Genomic DNA, 25413 nt, shown 5'->3' on the forward strand with positions numbered 1-25413 from the left:
AGTTAGTTCTGGACATTTAAGTCTTTTCAGTGTTTCCAAGGGGGTGTGATTTTGAAGGAGGTGTGATCACTGCTCTCCTGGTTGGTGCTCTATTCCTTACACAGAAAGGGCACCTGACACTTTGGGATTGCAATAGATATTGCCTATCAGGGTTCCTGTTCTTTTGGGACTAGAAGTGATACTACTCCTCAGGTCACTGCTCCTGAATTCTGGAGAAGCAAATAATGTTTGGACTGAAAGCAATGTTGCTTATCAGGGCTCACTACAGAAACTGCTACTCTCCACCCTTGAACTGTGATGCAAAAGTGGGTATAGGCAATTGAGTTGCCAAATAGCATCTGTTCTTTACACAGTGCTAGCTCAAAGGTCATCCATAAGCTCTTTATGACCAGTTGTGTGATCTCCATACTATATCTGTCTTAAGAACACCCAAAGCTGCTGCTTCTTTCACTAACAAGTCCCACTGTTGCTATTGCATTCCCTTGGGCTCCAAGCCAGCCCTGACCCCAGGGCAACGAACTTCTCCTTCTTATCTCCTAAGTAGTCTTGAAGTAATATCTATCTAAAACCATTAGGAAGCATTATCTGTAATAAGGATGAGTTAGAAGCTTTCCCTGTAAGATCAGGGTGAAGCAAAGATGCCCGTTATCATCACTGTTATTCAGTATTGTACTAGAAATGCTAGCTATAGCAATAGGAAAAGAAAAAGAAATTGAAGGAATTAGACTATGCAATGAGGAAACAAAACTTTCACTCTTTAAAGATGATACAATGATATACTTAGAGAATCCTACAGAATCAACTAAAGAACTAGTTATGATAATTAACAGCTTTAGCAAAGTTGCAGGATATAAAATAAACCCACATAAATCTTCGGCATTTCTATATATTACCAAGAAAGTCCAATAGAATGAGATAGAAAAATTCCATTTAAAATAATGGTAAACAATATAAAATACTTGGGAGTCTACCTGCCAGGACAAACCTAGGTATGCAATTAACAAAAAATTTTCACACAAATAAAGGCAGATTTAAGAATTAGAAAAATATTAATTGCTCATGAGTGAGCTAAGCCAATATAATAAAATGACAATTCTGCATAAATTAGTTGACTTATTCAGTGCCATGTCAATCAAACTATCAAAAGTTCATTTTATAGAGCTAGAGGAAATAATAAAATTTATCTGGAAGAACAAAAAATCAAGAATATCAAGGGAATCAATGAAAAAAAGATATGAAGGAAGGTAGCCTAGCCAGCCATACCAGACTTTAAATTATTATAAAGAAGCAATCATAAAAAAACAATGCGATAGGCACTCAGAAATAGAGTGGTAGATCAATGGAATAGATTAGGTACCCAATACATTGTAGTAAATGACCACAGTAATATAGTGTTTGATAAACCCAAAGATCCAAGCTTTTGAGATAAAAACTTATTATTTAACAAAAACTACTTGGAATACTAGAAAACAGTATGGAAGAAATTAGGTATAGACTAACATGTTAAACTCTATGTGAAGTTAAGGCCAGAATGAGTACCTGATTTAGACATAAAGGGTGAAACCAAAAGCAAATAAGGAATGCATGGAATAATTTACCAGTCAGAATTATGGATAAGGAAAGAATTTAGGAGCACACAAAATATAGAGAGAATTACAAAATGTAAATGAATGATTTTGATTATATAAAATTAAAAGAGTTTTGCACAAATAAAACCAATGCAGCCAAAATTATAAGGAAGGCAGAAAATTGGGGTAGAGGGGAATTTATGGCAAGTATCTCTGATAAAAGCCTCGTTTCTCAAATACAAGTCAAAATTATAAAAAATACAAGTCATTCTGATAAATGGTCAGACAATATGAATAGGCAATTTTCAGACAAGGAAATAAAAGCCGGTCATATAAAAATGCTTTAAATCACTCTGGATCAGAGAAAGGCAAATTAAAACAACTCTGAGGTAGTGCCAACTCACATTTATCAGATTGGCTAATATGACAGAAAAGGTAAATGATGAATGTTGGAGAGGATGTGGGAAAACTGTGAAATTAATGCATTGTGGGTAGAGTTGTAACCTGATTCAACCATTCTGGAGAGGAATTTTGAGCTTTGTCCAAAGGGCCATTGATCTGTATCTGAAAAAGATAAAAAAATGGACAAGGACCTATTTGTACAAAAATATTTATAGCAGCTCTTTTGTGGTGGCAAAGAATTGAAAATTGAGGGGATGCTCATCAATTGGGAATAACTGAACAAGTTGTGGTATATGAATGTAATGGAATATTATTGTGCCACAAGAAACGATGAGCAGATGGATTTCAGAAAAACCTAGAAAGATTTACATGAACTGATACTGACTGAAGTGAGCAGAACCAGGAGAATACTGTACACAGTAATAAATGATATTGTGCAACGAACAACTATGAATGACGTAGCTATCCTCAGCAATGCAATGTATCCAAGATAATCCCAAAGGACTCATGACGTAAAATGCTGTCCACCTCCAGAGAAAGAATAGATGGCAACTGAATACAGATCAAAACATACTATTTTTCTCTTCCTTTGTTCATTTTTCCCCACAAAATGACTAATATGGAGATATTTTACATGAGTACACATGTATAATCCAAATCAGATTGCTCACTATCTCGGGGGAAGGAAATAGGGAATAGAGGAAGGGATAGAATTTGGAACTCAAAACTTAGCAATGAATTTTCAAATTTGTCTTAACACGTAATTGTAGGAAATAAAATATCTTAAACATGGTTACATACCTCTCTGATCAACCTCTCCTCTCCCTTAGCCATGAAAAAGGGAAGATATAAAGTGTCCTAAGCTCTATGGTCTTTTGCATTTGAAGTGATGGCTGCTGTGTGATAGAAAATGAGGCAGAGGCTATTTAGATTCATCCTGACTTTACATTATCTATAAAAATTTAGTTATTGGCACTCTAAACACTAGATCCTTTTCTATTAAAAAATAAATGAACACACTACCAGTAGAGCTGAATAGTGTTATTCTTGGTACAAATAAAATAAAAAAAATCTGAAGAAGCAAATAAAGGAAATGACAGTCTTTTGCATTCAAAGGCAACAAGAATTATATTTATGAGGCAGTCACCACCTAGTAGAAAGAAATGGCAAGTATCTTTGCCAAGAAAATCTTAAATGAGGTCACAAAGAGTTGGATACAACTGAAACTGTATAAAAACATTGTGATACTCATGAGAAACATTTGCAAAAAAGGCCATCGGGAAAATAATTTCAACTTTTGCTCTAATACCTGCTACTGAGGATGAAAAAAAGTATAGATATTCTTCAAATAATTGATAAGACATTCCAAAATAAAGTATGCAGTGTTCTTATTTATCCCAAGTTACTACCTGAAACAAAGGTCCATCTTTTTTTTTATTTTTAACATTCATATTCATGCGGGCAGCTAGGTGGTACAGTGGATAGAGTTCTGGGCCTCAGGTCAGAAATCTTCCTGAGTACAAATCCTGTCTCAGACACTTACTAGCTGTGAGACCCTGAGTAAGTCACTTAACCCTGTTTGGCTCAGTTTCCTCATCTATAAAAGATCTGGAAATGGACACAGCAAACCACTCCAGGATCTTTACCAAGAAAACCCTAAATGGGGTCACAAAGAGGTGGACATGACTGAACAATATAAATGCTGTATGGCTATGAATCATGGAGTACCACACCCTCAAGAGACTTAAATTTCTGAGTCTTCTAAAGTTTAAGAGGCACATATCATGTATAAACATGTTCAAACATATTTCCAAAGAAGAACTTAATAGAGAAAAATATTTTTTTTAAAAATGATGCCATCAGAGAAATCTATGACTAGAAAGTAAGGTTGCCTAATACTTCAGGAAGAGTGATGAATGACATTTACGTGTGTGCATAATTCATACCTAAATAAGAAATCTAGAGAATAGCTCTTTCTATACATATATATATATATACATATATATATGTATATGTATATATGTATGTATGTATACATATATATTATATGTATATGTAATATATATACATATATGTGTGTGTGTGTGTGTGGATATATATGTGGATATATATTAGTAGACCTCTGTGGAGGATTTGTAAGAAAAATGGATTGCTATCTGAATCACTGAAAAGCATATTTGTATTGATGAGACCAGAGGTCCAAAGATGGTCTAATATCATTTCCATAACAATCACATTTTTTTCTCCTTTCCCTTTTTTACCCAGTTAAAGAGACAGCTAGAATGCAGAAATGCAGTTTAGAGGTGTACTTTTCCAAGCTGTTTACTCATATAGAGTGGTTTTGCTATTCCCAATGTGCTTTCACATACATCACCAAATAGTCACTTTGTGAGGTAGACAGGGCAGTACTCCTATCACAATTTTTATAGTGGAGAAAACTAAAGCTTAGAGTGGTTAAATGACTAGAACAAGTAATTACATGTTGCTGGTAAGTGCCAAAACCAAGACTTAAGCCAAGGTCTTCTGATTCAAACTTATGATTCTGTATACTGTACATACTGCCTCTCATGGAAAATACTGCCATTCCCCTGCCCCCAAACACATATACTCAAAAATCTTAGGTCACAACATCCTGTTCACCAGTTGTAGTTTCCTGAGATAGTCATAATAATCAATAGCCATCTTTTCAGTTCAGAATGATCTATATCTATATAATGATCTATAAGACTCATTACAATTGCAAAATGAGATCTCATTAAACCCCTACTAGAATATTTCAGACAGATACAATAAAATGCACGTAATTGGGCCTGATTTACTTACTTTTTTTTCCTTTAGACTTTACTAAATATTTATTCATTATTAGTTTATGCATGCCAAAAACATGCTATCTGTCATGCAACACTCAGAGATACATAAGCAATCCTACTACAAATAGACAGCCTTAGAAATCTAAACAAACATTAAGATCTATTATCAAAACTATAACTATTACCATATGCTTGACAAAAATCCTTTCCTCCCTGGTATTAAGGATTAGACTGAAATAGCAAACTTATGTTTTTATTTCAATGAACTAAGGCACACCTGTATTTCTGGAATACCCCTACCTATTATTTAATATTTCAAAAACAAAATTCACATGTAAATAATCACAAACACATCAAATGGGTTAAAAAAACTCTATAAACCACTGTTTTAAGACAAAAAAAATCCCAAAATGCAAAGGGATTTGTAATGTACAGGTTGAAAAAGAAGTATAAAATGAAAAGGTATTCAGGCTCCACAGAATATGTGTGTAATATATATACACACAGTGTGTATATATGTGTGTGTATGTATATATGTATTTAGGATATGGAATGTTGCTTTGTGTTTAATATAATAAGACTTTGAGCTGCAGCATATGTTGTATGTACTATACCCTTTAGATTGTGGTCTATGAACTTAAAAATAATTTACATAAAGATATTTCAATATAATTGGTTTCCTTTGAAATCCTATGTGTTAGAATTTATGCTCTTAAAAACATTATTCTGAGAAGTCTATAGATTTCAACACCCTGTCAAAATCCAAGCTGTAAAAAGGTTAAGACTCCCTTCTCTAAAAATAATCTGAAGCTACTTCTTTGATCTTGAGTGAGGGATAACCTATGCTGACTAATGGGGTGGAAAAGAAATCAGCTCATGCCCTGCATTCTGTAACACCAACAAGGAAGTAGTCCAAGTCATCAAAGAAACTTTACAAGTTGAAAAAAATATATAGCCCAGAAGGTCCAGACAAATGCTTGTGATGAGATGAAATGGTTCTCACTATCAGCATTGATTCAGTCCCTTTAATTTATGGATATATAAATTAACTCAAGGCTAGGAGTGAAGACCACCTAAAGTTATTTTCAAATCACAGAGCTTTGAAGCTAATTTAAATCATGCAAATAAGTAGCAATTCTTGGTGAAGCCCATTAATTGAGCATACTCTTCAGTTCCTATTCAGGCACATTACCTCCCACTACTAGCATTAAAAACACCATTTGTTGGGGTCTAGATGCCTAAATATTAAAATCTAGAAGCCTAGCAGCCTTAAAATGCCTAAAGATAAAACCCAACCCACTAACACAATTCTCTAGGCAGAAAATAACTACAAACTTTATGAAGAAATTTCCAAAGATATAAGGCAAATTAAATAGTAAATTTCAGCATAAACTTCCCAATAACTGTTTTTTAATTGTATAGTATCAAGATGCCAAAGCATGTTGGTTCAGTAACAAAAATATTTATTGGAAAGATAACTGTGTTTTATTATAGAGTGCATATTTTAGTAAAAAACCCTGTAAGATCATAGAGAATTTACCACACGTCTTCAGTATGAAAATCAAGCATCAAAATTAAGATGAAATCAGAATTTTATAGCGATAAAATGTTTAGACTAAAAGCAATATTATTCAGAACATTATATTTTAAATTTCTCACTAATAAACACAGAACATAAATAGCTTTCTGTTAAATTAAATTATTTCTACACTACTATACTAAAAAAAAGTGAAAAGTCTTGTGTCTGTTTGCTATCAGCCTAAATATGTATTAACTCTACAAAGAAAGTATGGGTGAGTAAGAGATGCAAAATAATTTAAAAGTTCTTCATCATAATTAAAAATTAGCATCAACATGAAATTCACTTCTATCAATCAACAAGAATTTAGTAAGTGAATATAATGTGTCAGGCTTTGTGATAACTGTTGGTAATAAGAAGGCAAAATTGAAGCAATTTCTTACCTTAAGGAACTTAACCTTATTACTTCCCATTTATTTTAACACAAATAAGCATTATCATTCAGTTTTAAGATTTGAAATAAAGTACACCTAAGACAAATCCTGGATGCACAACAGGAGAAATAAAAATTTGGAAGACACCCTACCTGAGACAAGTGAGACGGTGTCTTTCTCCCATGAGACAACAGTGATATATGCCTCCACAGAGGAGGAGATAATGCACTTGAAGACAGCTACATTGCCTCTCATGGTTTTCTGGTCCTCCACACGGACTGTATAAGGTTCCCGTAAAACTAAAATAAAAAAATGTTACTCTCAAGGAGATATATTTTATAGTGCACTGATGATTCTAATTAATAAGCAAATATTTTATCAGTATTTTTAAAAAAGTAAAAAATACCTTTTCCAAACTTAAAAGACAAAACATCTTCACATCTTTTATCCTTGAACTTCAAAATATTAACTGTTAAAAATAATTTTCTATGCGCATTTAAGAAGAGTAACTTTAATATAACATATTTGACTCTGACACATTCTGTCAAACATTTTGAGGTAGAAGACAATTACTGAAATGGGACTAGCCCTCCTTGAAAAGTAATAATAAAGGAATATGGGTAGTAATTGTTATTCACATATTCTGAGGATTAGATATGAAAAAATGGTTTGTTGCATGCAATGTTTTGATTTTTTAAAGATTAAGAAATTTCTGACTTTGGAAATTAGACAAGGAAAATGTCTTCTGTCCATCCCTGAGAAGACTACTTATTACAATATTTATGTGAGGATCATCGGTCTTACCTAAGAAAACACAAAAATACATTTAAGAATAATCAGGCCGTGTACAGGAAAGGCAGATATGTCTATGTGCCAATTCCAAGTGCCTTACCCAATAGGACACAGGAGATACGTAAACATGAAGAGAACCCTCTATAGTTGTGCACTATCCAGCAAAGGGAATTAAAAGATTTTTCTTGAAGATGGGATTTATATTTTGGAAGTTCACCACTGTATGCTGGGAATTGTCATTCACCAGCAGTGTTATTTATTTCTGCTCTGAGTCTTAGCCCTTAGCAAGTTAATTCATCCTGACTCTGCCAATGACTTTTAAATGTATGACTTTGGGTAAGTCATATAAATCCTCTGAGTCTCTTTGTTTATAGGAGAGGGCCAACCCTCTCCTTGGCCTTGATGTCTCTAAAATTTGGACATTCTGATTCACCCTAACATTTTTTCTGAATTACATTTTATTTGTTTCCATCAGCAAAAATCTACCTTATTACCCTCTCCTTGCAACCCCTCTCCAACTGAGAACAAAAGAAAAACATTATAAACATGTATAGTCAATCAAAACAAATTTCCATATTAGCCATACCCAAAATGTTTTTTATGTCATTCTACACTGTAAGTGTTTCATCTCTTTATCAGGATGTTATAGCAGGATTTATCATTAGTCCTCTGGAATCATGGTTGATCATTATACTGATAGGAGTCTTGAATTTTATAAGAGTCCTAAATCTTTCAGAGTTGTTTGCCTTCACCAAATTGTTGTCATTGTATAAATTATTTGCTTCATTTTTTATCATGTCACTCTTAATCAGTTCATAGAAGTCTTCCCAGGTTTCTCTAAAACCATCCCTTTCATTATTTCTTGAATTCCAATAATAGCCCATACCTGTTGAGTGAAATGCATTTTTGCTCTCTGTGTGTATATTCTCTTTATTACTATAGATGTGTACTTGTTGTTGTTATTTCAGTCACAATCTACTCTTCGTGACCCATTTGTGGTTTTCTTGGCAAAGATACTGAAATGGTTTGTCATTTCCTTCTCAAATGTATACTGGTACATTATGATTTTATGAGACAATTTTCCTTAACCTTCCTTTCCCTTCTCACTTTCTCCAGTGCATTTCTCCTCTTCTCACTTTTCATTCTTCTCTTAGTATCATTAAGGCATAACAACGAAGATATAATACAACCACTCCCAGACCATGTCTACTTGGACTTTCTCTGTGATCTTCAATGATAGAGTTCATCTCCCCATACCAGAATGTAATCAGTTTATCCTTGTTTAATGCTTTATCATTGTTAATTTATATTTACATTTTTATGTTTCTCTTCCTATATTTTAATGTCAAAGTTTCCACATATTTACAGTAGCTCTCAACAGGAATTCTTCGAATTCTTCTGGTTAATAAAAGTTCCATTCTCCCCACCCCTTAGCATTATACTTAGTTTTGCTGGGCAAATTATTCTTGGCTTATAAGCCCATATCATTTTCTTTTCTGGAATACTATATTCCATGAAGGCAAAAAAAAATATTTAATCCTTCTGCCCCCATAGTATGGTTTCTTCTAAATTGCATGAAATCCTAACTACAGTTCCTTAGCACTTGAATGTTTTTCCTTGACCTGGAAATTTTGGATTTTGACTATAATATTCTTGGGTCTTTTTATTTTAAGGTTTCTTTCAAGTGGTCACTGCTCTGTCATTTTCTATTTCTCCTTTGCTCCCTGGGTCTAATAGACCAAGGCAGTTTTGTTTGTTTGTTTTTAGGATTTTGGGTCATGGCATGAAGTTATTCTAATGATCCTTAAATATTTTCTCCTGATCTGTTTTCCAGGTAAGTTGTTTTTTCCTTTGAGATACTTTACATTTTCTTCTATTTTTTTTCAGTCTTCTGACTTGTTTTAACTCTCTCTTATTTCGTCCTTGTGGAAATGACTTCTATTTGGTCCATTCTTCAGGGAGTTTGTTGCATTCTTCCATTACTATCATTTCTTTTCCAATTTTTCCTCAATTGACTTTATTCCATTTACTTAAAAAAATTTAAATCTTAGCAAAAACAAAACTCTTGCTTCATTTCTTCCAGGAATTTAGTAGTTGAATTTGTGACCAAGCTGTGTTTTCTGAGGCTTCGCATGTAAATGTTTTGGAGTCATTCTCTTTTAGGTTTAGGCCTTGGGCTTTGCTGCCACTCCAGTAGTTCTTTATGGTGGGATTTTTTTTGTTTGTTTGTTCATTCTTCCTGCCTATTTCTTGAGTTTGGATGATATCTGGGCTGAGCTCTGTTGCACTTCTGGAGGGAAAGTCTGGGCTGGGCTGTTGTTGCTTTCTCTGGGTACTGAGAGTTGGGTTATTCAAGGATCTCAGGGACAGGATTAGGACCTTTTATTACTCCTAAAGTTGCCTGTTCCAAAGCAAAATCTGATTGTTGCCTATCCCCACCCCCAACCTGGTCAGAACTTTGCAAGTTCCTGACCTCAGTTTTTGACTGAGAAATAGTAGATGTTGCTGGATTCTGCACCTATCGGTCACTTCAAAAGCACTATTGATTCAGTGATGGAATTGTAGGCTCCCATTTGGGCTAGAATTCTTGCTCTGTGTAGTTCTCTGCAGGCAAGGCTAAATGCTGGAACTGAGATCCTACTCTGTTCCTGAGGGGTGAGCCATACTGCTGCTACTTGCTTCTGAACATGTTCCTTTCTCAGTATATCACCCAGGGTCTTCCTATCCATGAAAGCCATTCCCATGGAGAGGTCCTCTTCTCACCATGCTCTGAAATTATGAACTCTAATTGGATAGTAGGTGACAAAGCTGCTCTCTATCCCCAATGGGTGTCCCCTCACAAATTTGTATCATCTGAAAATCTAATAGGCATGTTATATTTAACCCTTTAGGGGATTGTGAGGACTAGACATAAAGGAATATGGAAAGATACCAAAGACCAACTTTAAATATTTTTAGAAGTATTCTTAGGGACAGATCTATTTGGAAACCAATTTTCCATAGCGATTAAGAGTAATAATATACATATTATATATATACATCTATATACATATACATATATAGTACTTTATTAAATTCTGGGTAACATATTTTAGTAAGATCACTTAGAAGGTAGAGGGAAGGAAAGGGAATAAGCATTTTTAAATGCCTACTATATTTCAGGCACTGTGCTAAGCACTTTACAAGCATTATCTCTTTTATTGGAGATCATTCAGAGAATGACAGCCATTCAGAGGCAGTAATTTTTCTTCTGGCTTCTGTGGGAGAAAGTAGTAGGAAAGGGAATATAAGGAGAGAGAAGAACTTGTACCAAATAAGAAGGAAATCAAATAGCTGATTCTGAGGAATTTTGACTTATGAAGTAGTTCAGATATTGAAGTTGTAGAGGACAGGAAATTGAGGAAAATTTGAAGGACTATCTCTAAGTCTCAATTCTATACTTTCAGGTTGAAAGAAGAAAAAGCTTCAAGGACAACAAAGAATGCTATCTAAATGTTAAGGAAGATAAGGAGGACAAGAGAGTATGCTAAGATGAGAAAAATATTCAAGCCTTAAGTATTTAGACACAAAAGTCCAAAGTTTAGGCAACAAACAAGAGGAAATTTTACCTTATATGTATCACAGAGAGTTGGTAGGATAAAACTCATGACCGGACTGTGGTCCTAGATTAGTATAGCTTATTTAAAAGAAACAAGATAGTTTTTAAAAAGGGTGAGGAGCATTATATATCAAGAAAGTATACTCAGATCAGGAACTGGTGGAAAGCATGGTAGAGAATATTTGTGTGATAATTAACAAAGGGAGAAATAGAACTGATCTTATTATTGGTTGGAGAAAGACAATCTAGACAGAAAAAGCAAGGACAGGAGGAGCTGGGGGGGGGGAATACAAAAAAGCATAGCACATGCTCTAGTAGTAATAAGGGACTTCAATTATCCAAAGATTTGCTGGAGAATTACTTCCCTCTTCCAGTCCAAAGCAGCACAGCTAATAACTTTTTTACTTACCTTAGTAGTAACTTATCCTTAAAAGGTGAAGGATAAAACAAGGATGATGTGTATCTGGATCTGATTCTTTCCCACAGAAGTAAATTTGTTACCCTGGGCTGGAAGTGATGGGAATCTCAAGAAGTGACCACTATCTCCTAATTTGTGACAGAAGAAAAGAGAATATTTGCATGTAGCCTGACATGTGCCACGTGTTTGGAGAAAGCCTACCTTGAAGGGTTCAGAGGAAAGAAACCAAAGAACCTACAAAGTAAAATATTTCAGGGGAAGTTAGCATGGAAGTGATAGTTGATGCTCAAGGATGAAATTTTGAGGGGCAGAGCCAAGACCAAGACTGGAAATCAGGGACTTGCTTAAGCTCTCCCCCAAATCCCTCCAAACACGAGTAAAAATGTCTCTGAATAAATTCTAGAGCTACAGAACCAACGAAATAGCAGAGGGAAATAGGTCTTGATCCCAGGAGAGCCTGGATGGTCACCTGGAAGGGTGTATTGCATAGTGCTGAGAGCAGAGGGTAGCCCAGCATGGGCTGTGCCGGGACAAACCAGACCCTGAGGGACAGGCCTTGGGGCCATGAAACAGTGAGCTGTGGCAGTTACCAGACTTCTCAACCCACAAACACCAAAGAGCAGGTTATGGGGAAAGGGGAAACTTCAGGATTGAGTTCAGAGCGGTCCAGCTGCCAGCTCTGGGGGTGGAGGAAGTGGTACAGCAGTAGCAGTAGCAGCAGCAGGAAGCTCCTGAGGCTGCTTCCAAAGCACCGGTGTCAGCTGCTTCCTGAGTCCCTGGCTCACACGGTGGGAGGAATCTAGCACCGGATCAGAGCAGGAGTACAAAGAGTGCTTTGTGGGCACAAAGGCAGATTCTCTTGCTGTGCCCTGCTTGGATCTGTATTGCGGTCCTGGTTGGAAGTTCTTGGGGGAGGAGGAGCACTGCTGTGACAGAGCCTGCAGTGAAGGTGGAGTAGAAGTAGCTCTGAAAATTGCAGTGCTTGGATCCTAAATCTTGGGACAAAGTACTCTCTACTCTACAAGCAGTCATATCCTGACAAAAAGCTCAAGGGGCAAGTAGTTGGCTGGGAACATAAAGAGACAGCGAAAATGAACTCAGACTCAAACTAGACTTAAACTCAAACTCTAGATTCTTTTTTGGCGACAAAGAAGGCCAAAACATACAGTCAGAAGAAGTCAACAAAGTCAAAGAGCCTACATCAAAAAACCTCCAGGAAAGATATGAATTGGGCTCAGGCCACGGAAGAGCTCAAAAAAAAATTTTTTTGAAAAAGCAAGTAAGAGAAGTAGAGGAATAATTGGGAAGAGAAATGAGAGTGATGCAAGAAAACCATGAAAAACAAGTAAACGACTTGCTAAAGGAGACCCCAAAAAATACTGAAGAAAATAACACCTTAAATTGTCACCAAATTCCAGAGTTTCCAGGTCAAGGAGAAAATACTGCAAGCATCCAGAGAGAAACAATTTGAATATTGTGGAAACACAATCAGGATAATACAAGATCTAGCACTTCTACATTAAGGGATCAAAGGGCTTGGAACATGATATTCTGGAGGTCAAAGGAACTAGGATTAAAACCAAGAATCACCTACCCAGAAAAACTGAGTATAATGCTCCAAGGCAAAATATGGATTTTCAATAAAATAGAGGACTTTCAAGCTTTCTCAGTGAAAAAACCAGAGCTGAATAGAAAATTTGACTTTCAAATACAGGAATCAAGAGAAGCATGAAAAGGTAAACAAGAAAGAGAAGTCATAAGGGACTTACTAAAATTGAACTGTTATGTTTACATTCCTATATGGGAAGATGATATGTGTAATTCATGAGACCCTTCTCAGTATTAGGGGAGTTGAAGGGAATATAGACAGAGGGCACAGGATGAGTTGAATATGAAGGGATGATATCTTAAAAAAATGAAATAAATTTAAGGGGTGAGAGAGGGAGAAAGGGAGAGATAGAATGGGGTAAATTATCTCACATAAAATTGGCAAGAAAAAGCAGTTCTGTAGGAAGGGAAGAGGGGGCAGGTGAGGGGGAATGAGTGAATCTTACTCTCATCAGATTCAACTTGAGGAGGGAATAACATACACACTCAGTTGGGTATCTTACTCCACAGGAAAGTAAGGGGAAGGGGATAAAAAGGGGGGATGATAGAAGGGAGAGCACATAGGGGGAGGAGGTAAGCAAAACCAAATTCCTTTGAAAAGGGACAGGGTCAAGGGAGAAAACTGAATAAAGTGGGACAGGATAGGATGGAAAGAAATATAGTTAGCCTTTCACAACATGAGCATTGTGGAAGTGTTTTGCATAATGATACATGTGTGATCTATGTAGAATTGCTTGCCTTCCCGGGGGGGGGGGGTGGTTGGGAAGGGAAGAGGGGAGAGAATTTGGAACTCAAAGTTTTAAAAGCAGATGCTTTAAAAAAATTTTTAAAAAATGTTTTTGCATGCAGCTGGGAAACAGGTTATATAGGGAATGGGGTGTAGAAATCTATCCTGCCCTACAAGAAAGTAAGGGGAAAGGGAATGGGAGGGGTAGTGGGGTGAAAGAGGAGAGGGCTGACTGGGGAATGAGGCAATCAGAATATACATCTTGGAAATAGGGGGGAGCGTAGAAATGGGGAGAAAATTTGTAACTCAAAATCTTGTGGAAATCAATGTTGAAAATGAAAATATTAAGTAAAATCACTAATACATAAAAAAAGAAAGGGAGAGATTAAAGATGAGAGAGGAATGTTTACTAAGTGCCAAGTAAGTAAGATACAAGAAAATTTGAAGAACATGGAACATATTACCTATCAGACTTATGGATAGGTGAACAGTTTATGAATAAACAAGGGATAGAGTGTTTTGAGATATAAAATGGATAATTTGATTACATTAAATGAAAAATGTTTTATACAAATAAAACAAAAGTAGCCAAGATCAGAAGGAAAACATGAAACTATGAAAAATTATAGCCTTTTCCTCACATAATGGTCTCATATTGCAAATACATAAATAACTTTGTCAAATCTATAAGAATATGAGTCATTCCCCAAGTGATAAATGGTCAAAGGATATGAACAAGCAGTTTTCTGGTAAAAAAATCCAAACAATTTATAGTCATATAAAATGCTCTAAATCATTATGGATTAGAGAAATGCAAATTAAAATAACCTTGAAATATATTATGCCTGTCAGATTGGCTAAAATGATAGAAGGTGAAAGTGACAAATGTTGTAGAGGGTACAGAAAAATTGGGACCTTAATTCGTTGTTGGTGAATCTGTAAGCTGATCCAACCATTTTCAAGAGAGATTTGGAATTATGCCCAAAGAGATAAAACTATGTATGTCCTTTCCCAACAGGATTAGGGAAAATGGAAGAGAACCTACATGTTCTAAAATATTTATAGCAGCTCTCTTTGTGGTAGCAAAGAACTAGAAATGGCAGGGAAGCCTGACAATTGGGGAATGACTAAACAAATTATGGTATATGTTCATGGTGGAATATTACTCCATTATAAGAGATGACGAGCTCAATGATTTTAGAAAAGCATGGAGAGACCTCCATGAAATAATGAAGAGTGAAATAAGCAGAATCAGGAGAACACTGTATACAGTAACAACCACAAAGTTTTATGAACAACTTTGAGCAACTAAGTCATTCTGGCTTATTATAAATACCCAAATTAATCTCAAAGATCCTACGAAGGAAGATGGTGTTTGAATCAAGAAAGGAAAATTGTTGTGGGGTAGGAAACGATGAGCTGGTTGATTCAGAAAAAACATGGAACGACTTGGACTTATGGAGGAAGATGTTATCCACCTTCAGAGAAACTGATGATAGGAGGAAATAAGCATAGTCCAGTCTTATATACATGTGCATGAGTGTATATGTCTATGTTTATACATATCAATGTGTATATATGTATATCCATATGTATATATGTGTGTATGTATGTATGTGTGTGTATACATGTTACATATATATATATATATCGTACTTAATTGTAGCCTTCTTTGTGGGGGAGGGGAAAAATTAAGTTAAAAAGTACACAAAAGAGAACAAAAGAAAACCAACAAGGAAGCAAATTAAAGCTGGGCAGCTTTGAAAACAATGTGTAGTATTTAGGTTTTTGTGAAATGCAATCTTTTTTTATATTGAATCCTCTCTTATGGTCTGCTATGTATATGGCAATTATTTTCTTTTCTCATTTTGTATTTCTATAAAATAAAAAATACAAAAAAAGATAGATGTGATTGCTGAGACATTATCAGTGATGTGTGAAAGAACGTGGAAAACAGAAGAGATATCATGAAGAATGAAGAAGAACAAATGTTTACCCAATTTTCAAAAGAGAGGAAAGAACCAAATTACTTTTTCTAAAATTGCTATTTTGTGCTGCAGACTCATATTGAACTTTCATTCCACTAAAACCAATTTCTGGAAGAATTCTAGAACAATTCATTAAAATATGATTTGCAAACATCTATAAAGGTAAGTGGTGATCAGAAAGATGAAACAGCTAGGTGGCACAGAGGATAGAATTCCAGTCCTGAAGTCAGGAAGACTGATCTTCCTGAGTTCAAATCTGGCCTCAAAGACTAAATGTGTGACCTTTGGCAAGTCACTTAATCTTGTTTCTCTCAGTTCCCTCATCTGTAAAATGAGCTAGAGAAGGAAATGGCAAACTACTCTAGTACCATTGCCAAGAAAACCCCAAATGGGGTCATGGAGAGCTGGACATGACTAAAAATGACTGAACAACAAAGGTCAGAAAGAATCAATACAGAATAATCAAGAATGAAACATGCCAGGATAATCTCATTTACCCTTTTGACATGATTACTAAACTAATAGATAAGAAAAAATGCCATAGGTAAAATTGACCTATTTGTAGCAAATCTTTTGATAAAGTATCTCGTACTGTATTGTGGAAAAATTATAGATATAGTGATTAAATTATAATATAAATCAGATAGATTGAGTATTGCTTAGATGGTCAGACTCAAAGAACAGTTGTTAATGGTCAAATATCAAGATGGAAATGGATGACCAGTAAAATATTGCAGGTATTTCTGCTTGGCTCTGTGCTGTTTAACATTTTTAGCAAAGATACGTGGTTTACTCAGAAAGTGCATTGGGTGAAAGTCAGGATTCAAAAGGATCTTGACAGATTACAGCATTGGTCTAAACGTAATATGATTAAATTCAATAGGAATAAATATAAAATCTTTGAGTAAATAATTTATAAAAGTATAAATTGAGGAGGCCTGGATAAATTTTTTTCTAAAAAATATGCATTTTCAGTAGATTGAAAGCTTAAATGAGTTAACAGGTCAAAAAAGCTAATGCAATTTTAACCTGAATTAAAAGGACCATAGTTTCCAGGAAATAGGAGGTGATCATTTCACTGTATTCCGCCCTCATCAAACATCATCTGGAATATTGTGATCAGTTCTGAGTACCAAGCTTCTTTTTGAGGGGGGAAGGCAGGGCAATTGACTTGCCCAAGGCCAGAGATAATGCCCAGTAGAGAAATTGAATTTATAGTTCATCGAATAGCAAAGAGGCTGGTGTCACTGGACTGAAGTATGTGGTGAAGATTACAATGTAAGAAGACTGGAAAGGTAAAAAGGGCATAGGTTATGAAGAGTTGTGAATGCCAAACAGGATTTTGTATTTGATCATCAATAAGAGGTAATAGGGAGCCACTGCTGTTTACTGAGTAGGTTGGGTGATACTTTCAAATATGGACTTTAACAAGGTCACTTTGGTAGCTGAATGTAAAATGGATTGGAGTGAGTAGAGACTTGAGGCAGACAGATCCACTGGTCAGCTATTGCAATAATTAGTCCAGGCTTGAGGCAATGAGGACCTGCATCTGAGTGGTGGCAATGTCAGAGGAGTGAATGGGTATAATTGAGAGATATTGCAATGATTTGATCAATAAGCCTTGGCAACAAGATTTGATTGAGAGATAGTGAGAAGTTGAAAATGCTTTCTAGGTTGTGAGCCTGGAGAACTGGGAGCATAGTGCTGTCCTCTACAGTAATAACAAAGTTAAGAATGGGAGGAAGTTTATGGGAAAAGGTTTTGGACATGTTGAGCTTAAGATGTCTACCTGACATATACTTTGAAACATCTGAAAGGCATTTAGAGATGAGAGATTGGAAATCAGCATGTATGTTTGGGCAGGATAGGTAGATGTGAGAATCATCAACATGAATTCATCAAATGAAATATAGTAGAGGGAGAAGAGAAGAGCACCTCCAACAGAATTCTGAGTGACACCTATGGTTAGAATATATGAAGTGGGTGAGAATCCATCAAAGGAGACTGAGGAGTGATCAGAAAGGTAGGAGGAAAAGCAGGAGAAAATAGTGCTCTGAAAATCTAGAGAGAAGAGAGTGTCAAGGAGAAGAGGGTCATAAACAGTTTTAAAAGGTACAGAAAGATTGAGGAGACCATTGGATTTGGCAATTAAGAGAACATTAGTAATTTTGGAGGAATTATGAAGTTGAAGCTTGTTTTTAAGGGATTAAGAAGAAAATAGGAGAGAAGGTAGAGGCATCTATTATATATAGCCTTTTTAAGTTTAGCCACAAACTTCAAAAGCGATAGGACAATAATTAGCTTGGATGGAAATGCCAAAGTGAGAGTTTTTGAGGATGGAAATGTAGTATTAATGTGATCAAAGATCTTCCCTACCCATTCAATAGGCCTCAGGTGGGCCTAGGTGGGCAAGCTTGATTATATCTCTGTTTGTAAGTAGGCCTAAAGCCCCCACTTGCTAGGTGCTAAGCTAATGTGGACATGAAGCCCTCAGGACCCTAAGGGGAGTTGCTAAGACCAGAGCCAATGGTACGTACACTGAGTTCTTGTCAATCATGAATTCAGCCAATCAGAGACCTAAGTTCTAGCCAATCAGATCCTGGCTAGGACTATATAAAAAGAGAGCCCAGAACTGAGAGCAGCAGAATTCAGAAGCAGACATCAAGAAGACATTGAGGCAGCAGACATCGAGGGAGAGCCAGCATTAACGGAGACTGCAGAGCGAGAGTATGAAGAACAATAGTGTTGTGGAGATCAAAGAGCAGAATCTGTAGAGAGCTACAGGAATCAGAATTCAGCCCAAGGAGAAGGAGCAAGAAATGGGAGGTGACTAAGCTGCAGAGAGTGCTGAGCAGAGAGTTAGGATTCGTGAATAATTGTTTACAGGAAGGCCCTAGCAGGGGGAAAGGTTACAGGATGACTTGGTTACTTGCTATAATACTGTGTTATAATGTCCTTGTTACTACATTGAGGTGGGCTTACTGGTTTGGGAATATAATTGCTACTATATCATATTGGGGGTCCTGGTTCTCAGATTTGATTCTCGGGAGTCTAAATAAATGTTATACTTCTGCCTTCTACATAGAGAGTTTTTTATACTTTGTGATTCTGAACCATTCAGACATGTTCATGGTCATCCTTGAGGTCATGAATCTTGCCTTACTAACATCAGAAAACACATAGATATGATTTTGGGCAGTAGGAAAGTAGCCAGTAGACAGGCCACCTACTCATGTGAGATAGGGGTGAGTGAGGAGATAAGTGTCAGAAGGCATATGAGTGATATGAAATGAGGAAGAAGGGAGAAGAGGGAGTTCATGGCAAATGGCCTCAATTTTTTTCTGTAAAATACGAAGCAATGTTTTCTCAAATGACAGAGTAAGGAGAGAAGATCCATGGGAGTTCTAAAGAAATGAAAGTTGTTGTGAAGATCCAACAAGATAACATGTACAGAGCTTTGCAAATATCAAAATGCTATATGCACACTAATTATTATCTTAAACCTTCCTAATAATTACAGCTATCTGAAAGTGAAATGACTGTATCAAAATGCAAATGTTCCCTTTTTTAGGAGGTCTTCAGGAAGAAACTGAAGATAATATTTTAGACATTTTATCATGGGATTCCTTTTGCATAGCAACTGGACTAGACAGTTGCTAAAGCCCTTTCCAATTCACAAATTCTGTGATTATTGTGATTCAATGAAAAAGAGGAGATAAATGTAAAATGAAAATATGACGAATGCAGTGAGTAGTGGGTACAGAAAATTGATAGAGTGGATTGACAGGTGAAATGGATAGGAGGTTCAGGTAATAAAGGAAAGGTGAAGTGTTACTGTGGAATTGTTGACACTATGAAAAGGAAGTTGAATGAAGTTGTTTTTTTTTATTTTATTAAGAGATGATAATTGATAGTAAAAGTTTTAGCCAGGTGCACAGGATTGAATAGTAAACAAAAGTAGTTGTTTTTTTAAAGCTGAAAATCTCAACTATTATGGTGAGATCATCAACAATATTTGTTCAGTGACTTTTATGAGGTGTGGAATATTTGGATTTCTTCCATATCTCTGTAAATCTTACCTGTGTTCTAAGTAGGCTGATCTTCTTTCAGGCAGAGAAAATGAAGGTACTCATCTCCACAGTCCATCTCATTAGAGAAACTGATTCTAGGAAATAGAAGCAAAGCTTCAAAGGACTGGGGAAAGGAAAAGATTTGAGGTGGATGAGGAGAGATTAGACCCTTTCAAGAATATTGGAGAATGGAGGATTGTTACATAAAGAAAAGGGGGAAAGAAAAGGGCAGCTGTATACTTAGATCCTGTATTTCTTAGTGAAGAAAAGAAAGCTAAATACTCTGAAAAGTTAAGTTGCTTGTCCTTCAAAGAGTAACACACTAGAGTCTCAGACTATCAAATGAGATCATCAAACAAGAGCCAAAGGAAGAATTGAAGAGTAGTATTTCCCTGCTTAAGGAGTATTGAGGCAACTACTTGTCATCCAACAATAGAGATGCCCATTATTTTTTCTGAGCCATGTGTCCAAGAAAAGAACCAACAAAGAACCTCACAAAACTTATCAATATAGGTGACTCCTGCCTATCTTTAATCATTCACATGGGCACATATAATATTGTCAAAAGGAACATATAAAGTGTTGCCACATATTAAAAAATTGGGGCAAGAAACAAAAGATCATATGGGCACTGGCTGTTTTTCTCACTGTTGCCTATTGAAGGCAAGGGATGCAAAAATGGAAAAAAAAAAGAATGAAAAGTCTGCCTCTTTCAAGTAGACCCAAAATGAAACTGTAGCCCTGGAAAATATAAAGCAGGATGTTAAGTAGACTCCACCCGTCCCTTGAACCTTTATGACCCTGCAAATCCCATATTTTTGGAAGTCAATAAAGACTATCTGAACATAAGGCACCAAGATGTGACCACGATAAGTGACTGTTGGGCTTCTGGACCTCCAAGTTCACCAAAGAAGCCACCAAAGAAGCTAATTTTGAAAAGTGGTCCCTTCCTTGCTACTAGGCCTTAATTGCTACTGAACAAATGTACAATTACCCTTCGATCAGAGTTGCCTTTTATGGGTTGAGTGATGAAAGATGATTCCTCTAGCAAGGTGGGTAGAGCACAGCAGGCTCCTCTTGTTAAATGGAAATGGTTTATTCAAAATCACACTAATTTGATTGCCATTCATAAATAGGTAATAACTATGCCAGAGACTGATCCCTCCAGTCTAGATTCTGTTCAACTGACTTCTCTACTGACTCCATGTTCCCCAACTTATGAGGACTTATCGCCTTCTGCCAAGAATGCAAGCATACTTAGTGTATTGATGACTCCAACCTCTTGACATAGGCACACTCAACTGGATCGGGTAACAGGGAATACTCTAGGGCATGGGAGTCCTGATGAGTCCTTCCAGTGGGTTAATCTCCAGGCATGGCTGGCATGTAAAAGAACATTGAGGGATGGGGCAAAGAAGCTATACATCTATAGTAATTCCTATGCCAAGGGCTGGAGAGCACAGTACTGGACAATCAAACGTTGTATTCTTGGGGTCAGAAACAATGGAGGAATATTGTCAGTGATTTCTGTTATAAATACTTATAAGACATGTCTGCACCCTTTGGAGATGTAAAACAATCAAGGTGGAGCTAGTACAAAAATGGCAGAGATTGTGGAGTGCAGTCCATTGCAAATGCGAATATTAGAGTGATATTTTTGGTAATATTATTTATTAGGTGATATTTTGCTTGGCAGGTGACCATGTGATCCCTTTAACTAAGGACAAGCTAGCTATTCCTGCCCATCTGGGCTCTTTGTGCCAGAGTTCCCATTTCACTCAAGTAGCCACATAATCTATTCACAACTGGCAAAATGGAACTCTGTCATCTCAGGGCAAGAGGTTTTCCCCTACCATATAATCAACAACTGCGTCATTGCATTACTTCCCAGATTGTGTCCTCAACCTCATAGACGCCACATCTATGATAAATCAATGTCACATTAAGAAAAGATCTCTAGAAGTATATAGGATCTAGTCTCCAAAAAGACTTACTTCACATGAATTGTTTTTTGTATGTAATTATAGTTGACCTTCTCTGGTCTTTCCTCATTCTTTCCCCAGTGCTAAGGCCTTAAGGTCCCTACTCCTTCAGAGAACTCTGTACACCCTGGAGAGATTGCTCATTCCCCTCAATTGTCAGGCTCCCCTTCCTCTGAGATGAGTTTAGATAACTCTTCCCAAGGAAGAACTAGGGGACTTTGGGGAGGCACCTTGCTTTATTATACCATACAAGAAGTAAAACTTTAGTTAATGTAACTATGGTGGCAGTGTATTTATTTGGAAGAAAGGAAATTTCCTAGGTGATTAGGTGGTAATTCTGAGTCCCTGAATGGGAGATAAGGGAGGTATCTTATTTAGCCCCTAGGAAAGAAGGGGGAAATCCTTCCACACAGTCTCTAAGGGGCAAATATTTTATATAAGTCCCCTGATATGACTTTCAGGGTCCTGGGGGAGGTTTGGTGCGTGAGTCAGGGAATAGGTGTTGTCTTTCTTCCTCAAAGAGGACCAAAATGACATCTCTATGTTGTGGTCAAGGTACAGTGTGTACAGCTGTGGCTGATCAGACCAAAATGAGCTCAGAAGACTCTACCACAGGTTGGGCACGAATAGTTCATATGAACGTTTGGAGTGGAGATGTCTCTACACATCTGACATTTCTTTTAAACTACTACAATTCTGCTTTGCCCAGAGTACAGCATTTTCTTTGATGAGGGCATGCCTTGCTGGACAGTCCTGTGCTAGTGTCTCCAATGTCTCACAATTAATTCTAATATTCTTCAGAGAGATCTTGAAAGTGTCCTTGTATCACTTCTGATCTCCATATGAGCTCTTGTCTTATGTGAGTTCTCTGTAAAACAGTCTTTTAGGCAAACATAGTTTTGGCGTTCAAACAACATGGCCAGCCCACTGGTGTTGTACTGTCTGCAGCAGAGTTTGAATGCTTTTCGGTTCAGCTCAAGAAAGGACCTGAGTGTCCAGTACCTTATCTTGCCAGGTGATCTTCAGACTCTTCCTTAGACCATTCAAATGGAAGTGATTCAAGTTTCTGGCATGGTGCTGGTATACTGTCCAGGTTTCAAAGGCATACAACAATGAGATCAGCACAATGGTTCTGCAGACATTCAGTTTAGTAGGCAGCCTAATACCTCTTCTCTCCCACACTTTCCTTTGGAGCTTCCGGAACAGTGAGATAGCTCTGGCAATGCATGCATCAACCTAATAGTCTATGTGTTCAGCCCCGAGATGTATACTGCTGAGGTAAATGAACTTATCCACAGAATTCTAATTTCTCCATTTGATGTAATCAATGGTTCCCTGTATCGATGGTGTAATGCTGGCTGGTGGAGCACATGTGTTTTCTTGATGTTGATTGTTAAACCAAAATTAGCACAAGGAAAGAATCAATCCTACTTTGTTGCATCTCAGCCTCAGAGGCTGCCTTGGCTGCACACAGTCATGTGCAAACAAAAAGTGACACACTAACTCTCCTTCCACTTTAATCTTGGATTGTAGCCTTTTCAAGTTAAATAATTTACCATTGGTGCAGTAGCTGACCTTGATGCCAATTTTGTCCTCATTGAAAGCTTCTGACAACATTGCAGAAAACATCACTCTAAAAGGCATGGGAACAAGCACACAGCCTGTTTCACTCCCTGGGTAAGCCAGGGGATGCTGAGTAGGTAATAGTATTAACTTAGATCCAAGGCAGACTGCATGCAAGAGTCTTATGATTTCTTAGACATTTTACTACAGATACATATTTACTATAGATAATTCTAATGGAAAATGAAGTGTTGATTTTCTAGAAGTATCATCTTCTGTTATGGCCATGACGGCCCTAGTACTATTTCTGTTCAATGTTTTTTTTTTTCACCACCTTACATTAATAGAACCACTGAACCACAAAGTGTGTCATCATCTATCACAATTATCAGATTAATAAGATCTGAGACTTGCTCCTTCCAAAAAGAAGAGGAAAAGTCTAGGATTTCTGGCATTTGTTTCTCCCTTTTCTATTCTTTTTTTAATGGTGACCCTTGCATGGAGGGAGAAATGTTAATTATTTTTCTTCTTTTCCCTTTGGTACTGCCTTTTCCAGAATGATTGTCCAATAAAGGCACCAAAATATTTAAATGGTAGAACGTGCTCTAGAATATCTTTAAGATTTTGCCACTATGAGAGTGGTATGTAATAGAACTAGGGTTCCCTTTTTTCCCTGCAAAAGGGATTAGTTTTCCCTAAAAAGTAACAAAATTTTCTTGGGAACTGATTTGCCATTGTTTCACTTGTCACAGCTTCATATTTAATTTAGTGCACAAAAAGTCCCACCTGTGTGTATGTTGAGTCCTTTGGACTTGGCGGTTTACTAAAGATCTCACAAGTCATAATATCATGTGTCCTGCTGATCAGATACACTTCAATATGAAAATAATTATGGCTTCATCTAGAGAACCTAAGTGTCACTTATATTGTATAGCATATCTTTATTCTGTTAGGGCAAAGTAAACCTCTTCTTAATTGTTCAATAACTTGTGATTCTCTCATTTTGTTCTAATATTAAACCTGAACTAACAGAATTCTGGTTCCAGGCCTGCCCCTAATGTCTAACACCACATCTCCCAATTCCCAGTGTTCAGCTTTCCAATCTTTTAAATACCACTGATGTCCTGTATGTATTAAAAAGAGAAAAAAAGGCTTAATTTCTTAATTTCCTCTTCCAACTAGAAATCCAAGCCAGAGATTTAAAAATTAGAGAGGAAGTTGCTATAGGAGCATGTGTTCTGATATTTCATTTCACTTTCATTAGAAGATGCAGATTTGTTTTATAATTCACTATAGTGTACTGGTACTCTAATTTGAATAGCAAATCTAAAACACATCATTTAAGAGTTTAATCCTTAGGTGGTGCCATTTTTATGTTGCTTCTTTTAGGCACAATCCTTCTCTGGTTCTCTTGAAGATATTCCTCTAAATGTCTAAGGTTACAGAGATCAAAATGAGGTAGTAGAAATGACCAGCTAGCAGAATCAGTCATAGTAACTTGTAACAAAAGAACTACAAATAGAAAATCAGAAGTATTCCATATTTTATTCCATATTTTGCACATGTTGCAATTTATTCAACTACTGCTGCCAAAACTGGAAAGAAATTAAATCTCTCTCTATCTTGTAATAGCTTTATAAGAGGATACAAGAAAATACTGATATCTCCTTTGTTGTGTTATAAGACAGTTTACTGTCCAAATGAGACCACTTTTTTGATGGTTCAGAAACATGGTATGGTGAATAAAGGGCTTGCTTTAGAATAAGGATGCCGTGGGAAAAGGCCTTACCTCTGACACATACTAGTTATGTAACCAAGGAAAAGTCATTTAATTTATCAATGCCATATGCAGACTACATAGGACTATAAGTAACATATAAGTTGTTGATCTGCATTGGTGGAGGGAATTTTGGAATCAGGAATTCTCTCTATAC

The 25413-nt window shown here is 36.5% G+C and overlaps 1 protein-coding gene across 1 annotated transcript in view; it reads right to left on the reverse strand.

The window, feature by feature from the left end:
* Window positions 1–25413, reverse strand: part of DSCAM (DS cell adhesion molecule) — a 776379-nt gene that overhangs the window by 749164 nt on the left and 1802 nt on the right. The window contains exon 3 of the mRNA XM_036744150.1: window positions 6886–7032. Within this exon, the coding sequence (XP_036600045.1) occupies window positions 6886–7032 (147 nt within the window). The remainder of the gene's footprint in view (window positions 1–6885; window positions 7033–25413) is intronic.

The sequence above is a fragment of the Trichosurus vulpecula genome, chromosome 2, assembly GCF_011100635.1.
Source record: "Trichosurus vulpecula isolate mTriVul1 chromosome 2, mTriVul1.pri, whole genome shotgun sequence".
Classification (NCBI taxonomy): domain Eukaryota; kingdom Metazoa; phylum Chordata; class Mammalia; order Diprotodontia; family Phalangeridae; genus Trichosurus; species Trichosurus vulpecula.